The 14,610-nt window shown below is 44.0% G+C and overlaps 1 protein-coding gene across 1 annotated transcript in view; it reads right to left on the bottom strand.

The window, feature by feature from the left end:
* Positions 1-9,347, bottom strand: part of LOC135520889 (pleckstrin homology domain-containing family G member 4B-like) — a 100,526-nt gene extending 91,179 nt beyond the window's left edge. Inside the window, 1 exon segment of the mRNA XM_064946714.1 lies at positions 9,095-9,347. Within this exon segment, the coding sequence (XP_064802786.1) occupies positions 9,095-9,163 (69 nt within the window). The 5' untranslated portion in view covers positions 9,164-9,347.
* Positions 9,348-14,610: the final 5,263 nt, after the last annotated feature.

Genomic DNA, 14,610 nt, shown 5'->3' with positions numbered 1-14,610 from the left:
GTCTCAATGAGAATGACCTTCTCTAGTAGACATAGTCAGTGTCTCAAATGGCACCCTAGTCCCCTATATGGTGCCCTATGGGCCCTGGTCAAATGTAGTGCACTATATAGAGAATAGGATTCCATTTGGGACACATTGAGGATAACCCTCATGACAGGACTGGTAGACATGTTGTTCACCATTCAGCCTCTGACCTCTGACCTGTGGCCAGTCAGCCACGGGGCCACTGTGACATCACCAAGGCCAAACATGTCTCTCCCTGCTGCCTGTCGGTTGGAACGCTCCTTCCCTTCAACAATAGAACACAACAGTGGAATGGAACAGTGGAACACTCCAGGCTTTTAAACAATAGAACACAACAGTGGAATGGAACAGTGGAACACTCCAGGCTCTTCCACAATAGAACACAACAGTGGAATGGAACAGTGGAACACTCCAGGCTCTTCCACAATAGAACACAACAGTGGAATGGAACAGTGGAACACTCCAGGCTCTTCCACAATAGAACACAACAGTGGAATGGAACAGTGGAACACTCCAGGTTCTTCCACTGACAGCCACACAGATAGAAATCACTGCCAGGGAAAGTCCGGCACAGAAACAACAGGGCTGCCTCCCAAAGGGCACCCTATCCCCTATTTAGTGCACTACTTTTGACCAGGGCTTACATAGGGCTCTGGTCACAAGTAGTGCACTACAGTATATAGGGAATAGGGTTCCATTTGGGACATGACCCAACACTGTAAACCTAACACTGTAAACCCAGGGGTGAAAGTAGAAAGGCCGTCAGAGTTCACTATGCAGACAGTTTATTTACGGTTACAGGTGGCTATCAAACTGAGATATATAACTGTCTATCAGATCACAACAACTGGGTTGAGTCAGTCAACATTCTCAGAGACATTTCACCGCCCCCAAAATTCCAATCCCCCCCCGGTACGACAGTCCAGAATTTAGATCTGTCACATTGTTGAAATGATTTGTTTGGTATTTCAGCCCCACCATCATCTCAGAGTGGCTGTAACAGAGTGTGTTGTTGGTAGACAGCTCTCCTACAGGACCTTCATTGTTCTGTTGTTCCCCTCACTAACTGCTATGGTCTGGATGCCCCATCCCACCTCCATTAGCAGGCCCAGTCTGGTTCTGAGGGGAACCAAAGCAGGCTACATCTCATCCCAATTGGCACCCTATTGCCTATATAGTGCACTACTTTTGACCAGGGCCTGTGGGGATTATGGACCCTGGTCAACAGTAGTGCACTATATAGACAATAGGGTGCCATATGGGACACAGACCATAGTCACTAGTGGAGCAGGGAGGGAAGAATGAACATGGCATTTACTAGAGGGAAGGCAACAATGGGAGGAAACCAGCCATTACTACATGCTTTTAAAAACAGCCCAGAGAGAGAGAGAGATTTCTATTTCACTTGTTTTGACAATGTAAACATATGTTTCCCATGCCAATGAAGCCCTTAAATTGATTTGAAATTGTATTGAGAAACAGAAAGGTTGAGAGAGAGAGAGAGAGAGAGAGAGAGAGAGAGAGAGAGAGAGAGAGAGAGAGAGAGAGAGAGAGGGGAGAGAGAGAGAGAGAGAAAGATGGAGAGAGAAAGATGGAGAGAGAGAAAGAGAGAGAGAGAGAGAGCGAGAGAGAGAGAGAGAGAGAGCGAGAGAGAGAGAGTAAGAGAGAGAGAGAGAGAGAGAGAGAGAGAGAGAGAGAGAGAGAGAGAGAGAGAGAAAGAGAGAGAGAGCGAGAGGGCGAGAGAGTGTGTGTGTGTGTGTGTGTGTGTGTGTGTGTGTGTGTGTGTGTGTGTGTGTGTGTGTGTGTGTGTGTGTGTGTGTGTGTGTGTGTGTGTGTGTGTGTGTGTGTGTGTGTGTGTGTGTGTGTGTGTAAGGTAGTGTGTGTGAGTAAGGTAGTGTGTGTGAGTAAGGTAGTGTGTGTGTGTAAGGTAGTGTGTGTGTGAGGTAGTGTGTGTGTGTAGTGGTAGAACTCTGGCTAGGTAATTAGTGGGATGGGTCAGATGATCCCGGTGTGACAGTACTGTTGTCATTCTTCCCTTCAGTACAACACAGACAGACAGACAGACAGACAGACAGACAGACAGACAGACAGACAGACAGACAGACAGGCAGACAGGCAGACAGACAGACAGACAGGCAGACAGGCAGAGAGAGAGAGAGAGAGGGAGAGAAAGAGAGAGATACATGCAGAATTAGACTGCTATCTATTGGTAATGAAAATACAAAAAAGATAATATATTTTTTGGCTACTCCTAAATAATTCAAGTCCACATTCAAGTTTAAATCACTTCAAACCCAAGAACTGGGCCAAGAAATGAGCCCTCTCAGTCAGCTGGTATTGGATCTAACCCTGCTTCAAAGGATATAATTCAAATAAACACAATCCTGAATCAATCAAAGGACTCATATTTACAACATTGGAAAAACTAAATAACATCTCAAAGCCGACTAAATTGCTCTCTGTCCCTAAACAGAGAATATGAAATGGCCGATTATCTCTACTCTGTCAGAGATACGAAGCAGAGACAGATCCTTACCAAGTACAGGCTGAGTGACCACCAAACTGGCAATTAGAAACCAGCAGACACAAAACGACATGGTAACCCAAAGAGGAGCGTCTATGTGGTCACTGCACAACAGGGGAGGTAGAGACAAAGATGCACTTTCTCCTCTACGGTCAGAAATATTCCTCACCAAGAGATACATTACTACATATTAAACCCAGAGGAAATGGGCTCCTCTAGCTGTGAGATATGTATTTGCCTGCCAGAGCCTGAGGGACACTGCATAGGAAGCAGTAACTTATTGTTATTATTATTGTTATTATTGCTGTTATTATTATTATTATTGTTATTATTATTATTATTGTTATTATTATTGTTATTATTATTGTTGTTGTGATTATTGTTGTTATTATTATTATTGTTGTTGTTGTTGTGATTATTATTCCAAATAGTAGTGTTATGGGTAGTAGGGGTGATGGTAACAGTAGTCGTTTAATGATGGTGGTATTGTAGTAGTAATGATGATGGTAGTTGTAGTACTGATGTAATGGTAAGTTAGTTACAGTTGTAGTAGGTAGAGATATTAGAGGTAGAAATGCTACTAGTGGTAATGGTAGAGATATCAGAGGTAGAAATGCTACTAGTGGTAATGGTAGAGATATCAGAGGTAGAAATCCTACTAGTGGTAATGGTAGAGATATCAGAGGTAGAAATCCTACTAGTGGTAATGGTAGAGATATTAGAGGTAGAAATGCTACTAGTGGTAATGGTGGTAGAGATATCAGAGGTAGAAATGCTGCTAGTGGTAATGGTAGAGATATTAGAGGTAGAAATCCTACTAGTGGTAATGGTGGTAGAGATATTAGAGATAGAAATGCTGCAAGTGGTAATGGTAGAGATATTAGAGGTAGAAATGCTACTAGTGCTAATGGTGGTAGAGATATCAGAGGTAGAAATGCTACTAGTGCTAATGGTAGAGATATTAGAGGTATAAATGCTACTAGTGGTAATAGTAGATATATCAGAGGTATAAATGCTACTAGTAGTAATGGTAATGGTAGAGATATCAGAGGTAGAAATGCTGCTTGTGGTAATGGTAGAGATATTAGAGGAAGAAATGCTGCTCGTGGTAATGGTAGTAGTAGGGATAGTTGTAGAATTCGTGTTAATAATAGTGGTGGTAGCATTAGTTTTAGTAGTAATAATACTATCATGTTCATATGGGGCCATTTGGATACCTTCCCATCAGACCTGCCCTAAAGCCAGGTGCCAGGAGGACCACAAAGGAGCCTGGGAGGTGGTAATGGTGGTGATATATTCCCATCAGACCTGCCCTAAAGCCAGGTGCCAGGAGGACCACAAAGGAGCCTGGGAGGTGAGAGGGTGGTGGTGATACCTTCCCATCAGACCTGCCCTAAAGCCAGGTGCCAGGAGGACCACAAAGGAGCCTGGGAGGTGAGAGGGTGGTGATGCTAATCAGACCTGCCCTAAAGCCAGATGCCAGGAGGACCACAAAGGAGCCTGGGAGGTGAGAGGGTGGTGATACCTTCCCATCAGACCTGCCCTACAGCCAGGTGCCAGGAGGACCACAAAGGAGCCTGGGAGGTGGGAGGGTGGTGATACCTTCCCATCAGACCTGCCCTAAAGCCAGATGCCAGGAGGACCACAAAGGAGCCTGGGAGGTGAGAGGGTGGTGATACCTTCCCATCAGACCTGCCCTACAGCCAGGTGCCAGGAGGACCACAAAGGAGCCTGGGAGGTGAGAGGGTGGTGATACCTTCCCATCAGACCTGCCCTACAGCCAGGTGCCAGGAGGACCACAAAGGAGCCTGGGAGGTGAGTGGTGATACCTTCCCATCAGACCTGCCCTACAGCCAGGTGCCAGGAGACCACAAAGGAGCCTGGGAGGTGAAGGGTGTGATACCTTCCCATCAGACCTGCCCTACAGCCAGGTGCCAGGAGGACCACAAAGGAGCCTGGGAGTAGGAGGGTGGGAGGTGATACCTTCCCATCAGACCTGCCCTACAGCCAGGTGCCAGGAGGACCACAAAGGAGCCTGGGAGGTGAGAGGGTGGTGATACCTTCCCATCAGACCTGCCCTACAGCCAGGTGCCAGGAGGACCACAAAGGAGCCTGGGAGGTGAGAGGGTGGTGATACCTTCCCATCAGACCTGCCCTAAAGCCAGGTGCCAGGAGGACCACAAAGGAGCCTGGGAGGTGAGAGGGTGGTGATACCTTCCCATCAGACCTGCCCTAAAGCCAGGTGCCAGGAGGACCACAAAGGAGCCTGGGAGGTGAGAGGGTGGTGATACCTTCCCATCAGACCTGCCCTACAGCCAGGTGCCAGGAGGACCACAAAGGAGCCTGGGAGGTGAGAGGGTGGTGATACCTTCCCATCAGACCTGCCCTCCCACAAAGGAGCCTGGGAGGTGACCTTCCCATCAGACCTGCCCTACAGCCAGGTGCCAGGAGGACCACAAAGGAGCCTGGGAGGTGAGAGGGTGGTGATACCTTCCCATCAGACCTGCCCTACAGCCAGGTGCCAGGAGGACCACAAAGGAGCCTGGGAGGTGAGAGGGTGGTGATACCTTCCCATCAGACCTGCCCTAAAGCCAGGTGCCAGGAGGACCACAAAGGAGCCTGGGAGGTGAGAGGGTGGTGATACCTTCCCATCAGACCTGCCCTACAGCCAGGTGCCAGGAGGACCACAAAGGAGCCTGGGAGGTGAGAGGGTGGTGATACCTTCCCATCAGACCTGCCCTACAGCCAGGTGCCAGGAGGACCACAAAGGAGCCTGGGAGGTGAGAGGGTGGTGATACCTTCCCATCAGACCTGCCCTACAGCCAGGTGCCAGGAGGACCACAAAGGAGCCTGGGAGGTGAGAGGGTGGTGATACCTTCCCATCAGACCTGCCCTACAGCCAGGTGCCAGGAGGACCACAAAGGAGCCTGGGAGGTGAGAGGGTGGTGATACCTTCCCATCAGACCTGCCCTACAGCCAGGTGCCAGGAGGACCACAAAGGAGCCTGGGAGGTGAGAGGGTGGTGATACCTTCCCATCAGACCTGCCCTACAGCCAGGTGCCAGGAGGACCACAAAGGAGCCTGGGAGGTGAGAGGGTGGTGATACCTTCCCATCAGACCTGCCCTAAAGCCAGGTGCCAGGAGGACCACAAAGGAGCCTGGGAGGTGAGAGGGTGGTGATACCTTCCCATCAGACCTGCCCTAAAGCCAGGTGCCAGGAGGACCACAAAGGAGCCTGGGAGGTGAGAGGGTGGTGATACCTTCCCATCAGACCTGCCCTACAGCCAGGTGCCAGGAGGACCACAAAGGAGCCTGGGGGGTGTGGAGTGATACCTCAACATGATCCATCGATGGTGGTGATGGTGGTAGAGATGGTGGTGGTGTATGGTGGTGGTGGTGATGGTGATGGTGGAGAGGTGATGATGGTGGTGGTGATGGAGGTAGAGTTGGTGGTGGTGTATGGTGGAGAGGTGATGATGGTGGTGGTGATTTTGACAATGAAATCAAGCTGCTATAGACTCTTAAACATCCGGAATCTGGACTGAGGCCCACACACACACGCACGCACGCACACACACACACACACACACACACACACACACACACACACACACACACACACACACACACACACACACACACACACACACACACACACACACACACACACACACACACACACACACAGGTTGAACCAGACTTGTGGAGATCTACAAAATCTTCTAAAGCCATGACATAATTTTCTGGAATTTTCCAAGCTGTTTAAAGGCACAGTAAACTTCTGATCCACTGGAATTGGGATACAGTGAATTATAAGTAAAATAATCTGTCTGGAAACAATTTGGAAAAAATGACTTGTGTCATTTACAAAGTAGATTTCTTAACCAACTTGCCAAAACTTTAGTTTGTTAACAAGAAATTTGTGGAGTGGTTGAAAAACTAGTTTTAATGACTCCAACCTTAGTGTATGTAAACGTCCGACTTCAACTGTATATCAACGAATTGGCGAGGACACTAGATCACTCTGCAGCACCCGGTCTCACCCTACCAGAATCTGAAGTCAAATGTCTACTGTTTGCTGATGATCTGGTGCTTCTGTCCCCAACCAAGGAGGGCCTACAGCAGCACCTAGATCTTCTGCAAAGATTCTGTCAGACCTGGGCCCCGACAGTAAATCTCAGTAAGACAAAAATAATGGTCTTCCAAAAAAGGTCCAGTCACCAGGACCACAAATACAAATTCCATATAGACACTGTTGCCCGAGAGCACACAAAAAACTATACATACCTCGGCCTAAACATCAGCGCCACAGATAACTTCCACAAAGCTGTGAACGAGCTGACACGGCAAGAAGGGCCTTCTATGCCATCAAAAGGAACATACATTTAGACATACCAATTAGGATCTGGCAAAAAAATACTTGAATCAGTTATAGAACCCATTACCATTTATGGTTGTGACGTCTGGGGTCCGCTCACCAACCAAGAATTCACAAAATGGGACAAACACCAAATTGAGACTCTGCATGCAGAATTCTACAAAAATATCCTCTGTGTACAACGTAAAACACCAAATAATGCATGCAGAGCAAAATTAGGCCGATACTCGCTAATTATCAAAATCCAGAAAAGAGACGATAAATTCTACAACCATCTAAAAGGAAGCGATTCCCAAACCTTCCACAACAAAGCCATCACCTACAGAGAGATGAACCTGGAGAAGACTCCCCTCAGCAAGCTGGTCCTGGGGCTCTTTTCACAAACACACCCCACAGAGCCCCAGGACAGCAACACAATTAGACTCAAGCAAATCATGAGGAAACAATAAGATAATTACTTGACACATTGGAAAGAATTAACAAAAAAAACAGCAAACTAGAATGCTACTTGGCCCTAAACAGAGAGTACACAGTGGCAGAATACCTGACCACTGTGACTGACCTAAATTTAAGGAAAGCTTTGACTATGTACAGACTCAGTGAGCATAGCCTTGCTATTGAGAAAGGCCACTGTAGGCAGACATGACTCTCAAGAGAAGACAGGTTATGTGCTCCCTGCCCACAAAATCAGGTGGAAACTGACCTGCACTTCCTAACCTCCTGCCCAATGTATGACCATATTAGAGACACATATTTCCCTCAGATTACACAGATCCACAAAGAATTCGAAAACAACCCCAATTTTGAAAAACTCTCATATTTACTGGGTGAAATACCACAGTGTGGCATCATAGCAGCAAGATTTGTGAACCTGTTACCACGAGAAAAGGGCAACCAGTGAAGAACTTACACCATTGTAAATACAACCCATATTTATGTTGATTTATTTTCCCTTTTGTACTTTAACTATTTGCACATCGCTACAACATTGTATATAGACATGACATGACACTTGAAATGTCTTTATTCTTTTGGAACTTCTATAAGTGTAATGTTTACTGTAAATTTTAATTGTTATTTCACTTTTGTTTATTATCTATTTTACTTGCTTTGGCAACAAAGACATTGAATTAAATTGAGAGAGAGAGAGAGAGAAAGCGAGAGAGAGAGAGAGAGAGAGAGAGAGAGAGAGAGAGAGAGAGAGAGAGAGAGAGAGAGAGAGATAGAGAGAGAGAAAGATTTCAAAAAAGCCTTTGACTCAATTTGGCATGAGGGTCTGCTATACAAACTGATGGAAAGTGGTGTTGGGGGTAAAACATATGACATCATAAAATCCATGTACACAAACAACAAGTGTGCGGTTAAAATTGGCAAAAAACACACACATTTCTTCACACAGGGTGATAGAATTCAGCAAGCCCCATCAACATATATATCAACGAAAAACAACATTCAGAAACAAACAACATTCAATGCATTGTAAAAATCTACTTGAATAGCGTGAAGAATTTAAGATATAAGCCTACATATCAAGACATCAAGCAGATACCGTAGAACAACACACTGACTAGTCTAGCCTACAATAACATAATATCTCTCTATGTCAGGTTACTGTCAGGTAACCACACACACACACACACACACACACACACACACACACACACACACACACACACACACACACACACACACACACACACGCACACACACACACGCACACAACAAAATATCAGCTGCTTAGACATCTGTGAAGTAAAGGACACTTTTCTGACTGTGTGGAGCAGCGTCTACAGACACACAGACAGACAGACAGCCTGACGACAGACATGTGGCTCACCTATCCTGAAGACTATAAATCCTCTACTGGGAAGTAAGTGGGGATATGAAAGACAGTTTGCCAGAGTGACAGTCAACTGAACTGAATAAAGTCAAAAGTGTGTGAAATCTGTTGTAAATCTCCAGCAGTCCATGTATTAGTCTGTTAAGGCCATTATTTGCATGAAACACAAGCTGTTTTAGAGAACCCACAGGTCAGTACTGAATTGGGACATTAACTTACTAACACGATTTAAACTTCACTTTCGGTTCCCAGGTTTTAGTCTGCCTTCAATAACAGCAGAAAATAAAATACATTTGACTTCAGGTGACCATTCTCCAACGTTTCTGACCTTAATGCTCAGGTAGTTGTCACAGCTCCTGGACTTGGCTCGGGAGTGCATCTTATCCAGTGACAACATTTAGGTAAGAAGAAAGCACCAAAGATCAAATCCAGTGTAAATCCAGTGTAAATCCAGTGTAAAACCAGTGTAAGTCCAGTGGGTGACGGCTGAGTCATTGCTGTAGGACTGGCATGTCCAGAGCCACGCCAGTTTCACCCCTTAACTGTCCCTCTCTCTCTCCCGTTCTCTCTCCTGTAGTGCAGGGCAGGGCAGCCAGTGTTAAACTAAACTCCAGTGGAAGCGTGAGAGAGGCAGCGAGCTCAGTTCCCCGCTACACCCCTCCCTCCCTCCTCCCCTCCCTCTCTCAACAAAAGCACCCCCTCCGTCCCTCATCCCCTCCCTCCCTCCCTCCTCCCCTCGCTCCCTCCCTCCTCCCCTCCCTCCCCTTTGCTACTCTGCCACTGAAGCCTCTCTCTCCCGGCTGGATTTATGCATACTGATGCAACTTCCCTTGGCCATTCAGAAAACACACAACCTGACCTGACCAGAACAACAATACCCCCCACCCTCTCCACCTCCCTCTCTCTTCACTTCACTGCCCAGCAGGGGTACAACTCAGACCATGTACCTCCCCCTTCCCTGACCCCCTACACCCCCCCAACCCCCCCATGGCCTCTTTGTCCTGACACAGGGACCAGGGTTTCAGCTTATTCTGCTGCTTTTCAGAAGGACTTGGGGAGAGTGAAAGAGAAGAAGACATCAGTACGGCATCGGTCAGTGGTCGGAGGTCAGACTCGACAATGGTGCTCCTTTAAATCTGTTCAGAAGGGGGGAAGCCCGAGCCCTAATCCTTAAATTACCCCTGACACACCAGTGACATGTGTCGGACATCTCTCCTGCTCAGGAAGACAGATGTGACGTGTTCAAAACAGATTCGACTTCATTACTGACTTTCACTTAAGAAGTGATGTTGTTGTCAGCTATTCTTTTTTTAGTCAACCTGACAAGTCAAAACAATGTTTTTTAGTTAACATGACTAGTAAAAACAATGTTTTTTAGTTAACTTGACTCGTCAAACCCACCTGACAAATCAAATCTCTTCAAATGATCAGACTTTCTCTATACATTCGGCTGTTGTTTCACAGAGCAGTTTGTGTCCTTGACCTCAACATCATCACTCTGTCGTTAACCTCACAGCCATCAATAAAAGAGCTCAGGAACACAGCAGACAGAGAGACGGCATCACAGCAAGCTTGTCTTTGGAGTTTACAGAATGTGAAAACTGACAAGTATTGTCAGAGGTGCAGTCTATGCCTCTTAGATCTGTTCCCAACTCATCCCTAACCAAAACAGAGGAAATCCTTGTTCTGGAAAGGCTGAGAAAGTGGTAGGAATTGGATCTTCGTGTGATATAGAGGTTAGTGGAGACGGGTCATCATATTTGGAGTAGTGAGGAGTCTTCTCAGACTACATTAGACAGCACCAACCACGACCCACAGCAGACAACACAGTCTGTCCTTGTCCACTGTTAAATTAACTTCAAACATTAACTTAAGTCTCCTCCAACTAACAATTACATATGTTCACCATACTGCTGCTATCTCCACAACGGAAAACAATAACATATATTCACCATAATGCTGTTATCTCCACAATGGAAAACAATAACATATATTCACCATACTGCTGTTATCTCCACAACGGAAAACAATAACATATATTCACCATACTGCTGCTATCTCCACAACGGAAAACAATTACATATGTCCACCATACTGCTGTTATCTCCACAACGGAAAACAATAACATATATTCACCATACTGCTGTTATCTCCACAACGGAAAACAATAACATATATTCACCATACTGCTGTTATCTCCACAACTGAAAACAATAACATATATTCACCATACTGCTGTTATCTCCACAACGGAAAACAATAACATATATTCACCATACTGCTGTTATCTCCACAACTGAAAACAATAACATATATTCACCATACTGCTGTTATCTCCACAACGGAAAACAATAACATATATTCACCATACTGCTGTTATCTCCACAACGGAAAACAATAACATATGTTCACCATACTGCTGTTATCTCCAAAACGGAAAACAATAACATATATTCACCATACTGCTGTTATCTCCACAACGGAAAACAATAACATATATTCACCATACTGCTGTTATCTCCACAATGGAAAACAATAAAATATATTCACCATACTGCTGTTATCTCCACAACGGAAAACAATAACATATATTCACCATACTGCTGTTATCTCCACAACGGAAAACAATAACATATGTTCACCATACTGCTGTTATCTCCACAACGGAAAACAATAACATATATTCACCATACTGCTGTTATCTCCACAACGGAAAACAATAACATATATTCACCATACTGCTGTTATCTCCACAACGGAAAACAATAACATATATTCACCATACTGCTGTTATCTCCACAACGGAAAACAATAACATATATTCACCATACTGCTGTTATCTCCACAACGGAAAACAATAACATATATTCACCATACTGCTGTTATCTCCACAACGGAAAACAATAACATATATTCACCATACTGCTGTTATCTCCACAACGGAAAACAATAACATATATTCACCATACTGCTGTTATCTCCACAACGGAAAACAATAACATATATTCACCATACTGCTGTTATCTCCACAACGGAAAACAATAACATATATTCACCATACTGCTGTTATCTCCACAACGGAAAACAATAACATATATTCACCATACTGCTGTTATCTCCACAACGGAAAACAATAACATATGTTCACCATACTGCTGTTATCTCCACAACGGAAAACAATAACATATATTCACCATACTGCTGTTATCTCCACAACGGAAAACAATAACATATGTTCACCATACTGCTGTTATCTCCACAACGGAAAACAATAACATATGTTCACCATACTGCTGTTATCTCCACAACGGAAAACAATAACATATATTCACCATACTGCTGTTATCTCCACAACGGAAAACAATAACATATATTCACCATACTGCTGTTATCTCCACAACGGAAAACAATAACATATGCTTCACCATACTGCTGTTATCTCCACAACGGAAAACAATAACATATATTCACCATACTGCTGCTATCTCCACAACGGAAAACAATAACATATTTTCACCATACTGCTGTTATCTCCACAACGGAAAACAATAACATATGTTCACCATACTGCTGTTATCTCCACAACGGAAAACAATAACATATGTTCACCATACTGCTGTTATCTCCACAACGGAAAAAAATTACATATGTTCACCATACTGCTGTTATCTCCACAATGGAAAACAATAACATATATTCACCATACTGCTGTTATCTCCACAACGGAAAACAATAACATATGTTCACCATACTGCTGTTATCTCCACAACGGAAAACAATAACATATGTTCACCATACTGCTGTCATCTCCACAACGGAAAACAATAACATATATTCACCATACTGCTGTTATCTCCACAACGGAAAACAATAACATATGTTCACCATACTGCTGTTATCTCCACAACGGAAAACAATAACATATATTCACCATACTGCTGTTATCTCCACAACGGAAAACAATAACATATATTCACCATACTGCTGTTATCTCCACAACGGAAAACAATAACATATATTCACCATACTGCTGTTATCTCCACAACGGAAAACAATAACATATATTCACCATACTGCTGTTATCTCCACAACGGAAAACAATAACATATATTCACCATACTGCTGTTATCTCCACAACGGAAAACAATAACATATATTCACCATACTGCTGTTATCTCCACAACGGAAAACAATAACATATATTCACCATACTGCTGTTATCTCCACAACGGAAAACAATAACATATATTCACCATACTGCTGTTATCTCCACAACGGAAAACAATAACATATATTCACCATACTGCTGTTATCTCCACAACGGAAAACAATAACATATATTCACCATACTGCTGTTATCTCCACAACGGAAAACAATAACATATGTTCACCATACTGCTGTCATCTCCACAACGGAAAACAATAACATATATTCACCATACTGCTGTTATCTCCACAACGGAAAACAATAACATATATTCACCATACTGCTGTTATCTCCACAACGGAAAACAATAACATGTATTCACCATACTGCTGTTATCTCCACAACGGAAAACAATAACATATGTTCACCATACTGCTGTTATCTCCACAACGGAAAACAATAACATATGTTCACCATACTGCTGTTATCTCCACAACGGAAAACAATAACATATGTTCACCATACTGCTGTTATCTCCACAACGGAAAACAATAACATATGTTCACCATACTGCTGTTATCTCCACAATGGAAAACCATTATGAACTCAATCACTACTCTCCGCCCCAGTCCCCTTTTTTCCATCACATACTTATTTTGAGCACATAATAACAAACTGCATCCTCCCTATCTCACCCCCTCCTCCCCCCGTCCCCTTATCTCACCCCCTCCTCCCCCTATCTCACCCCCTGGTCACTGGTCTCTCCTATCCTCTGGCCACTAGGGAAGCCACTGAGTCCCAGGAGTGTGTGTGGTCACTGGTCTCTCCTCTCCTCTGGCCACTAGGGGAAGCTCTGAGTTCCAAATTGTACTCTATTCCCTACATAGTGAGCTACATTTGACCAGGGCTCTACCAGAGCAGTGAGCTATAAAGGGAAATGAGGACACAGACTCTGTCTATATTTAAAGGCTACGTTTGATTTAAGAGCTTGTCTTTGAATTCACTAGGTCAAACAGTGAACATCCATCATAAACACACAGATAATATATTTTATTGCTTTCATAATATACTCAGGTCTCATTGGGAGAATATATTTGCTAATCTTGATGTTATCTCCTCAATAAATAAATGATAGATAGAAATCAGTATTGCCGTTATCTTGTTATCCTAAATCATTAAACTCTTGATATAAAAGGGTATGAAAGAACATAACATCAGATGTATATTTTTGGAGAATCGGTTTGTGTTTCTTCCAGTAGAGACTCTGAGAATCAGTTTGTGTTTCTTCCAGCAGACTCTGAGAATCAGTTTGTGTTTCTTCCAGTAGAGACTCTGAGAATCAGTTTGTGTTTCATCCAGCAGAGACTCTGAGAATCAGTTTGTGTTTCATCCAGCAGACTCTGAGAATCAGTTTGTGTTTCATCCAGCAGAGACTCTGAGAATCAGTTTGTGTTTCATCCAGCAGAGACTCTGAGAATCAGTTTGTGTTTCATCCAGTAGAGACTCTGAGAATCAGTTTGTGTTTCTTCCAGCAGAGATTCTGAGAAACATAGAAGTGCTGCTGTGTGTACAGGTGTAGTTGTCCTACAGTGCTTCCAGTAAAAGAATCATTCATAAATTTTTTTTCTTCCCTCATCAATCTACGCAAAAACATTCATAACCCATACGCACAATAACCCATAATAATGAAAACAAAA

This window comes from Oncorhynchus masou, chromosome 29, assembly GCF_036934945.1.
Source record: "Oncorhynchus masou masou isolate Uvic2021 chromosome 29, UVic_Omas_1.1, whole genome shotgun sequence".
Lineage (NCBI taxonomy): Eukaryota > Metazoa > Chordata > Actinopteri > Salmoniformes > Salmonidae > Oncorhynchus > Oncorhynchus masou.
The sequence above is the reverse complement of the archived record's forward strand: the minus strand, read 5'-3'. Positions and strand labels throughout refer to the sequence as shown.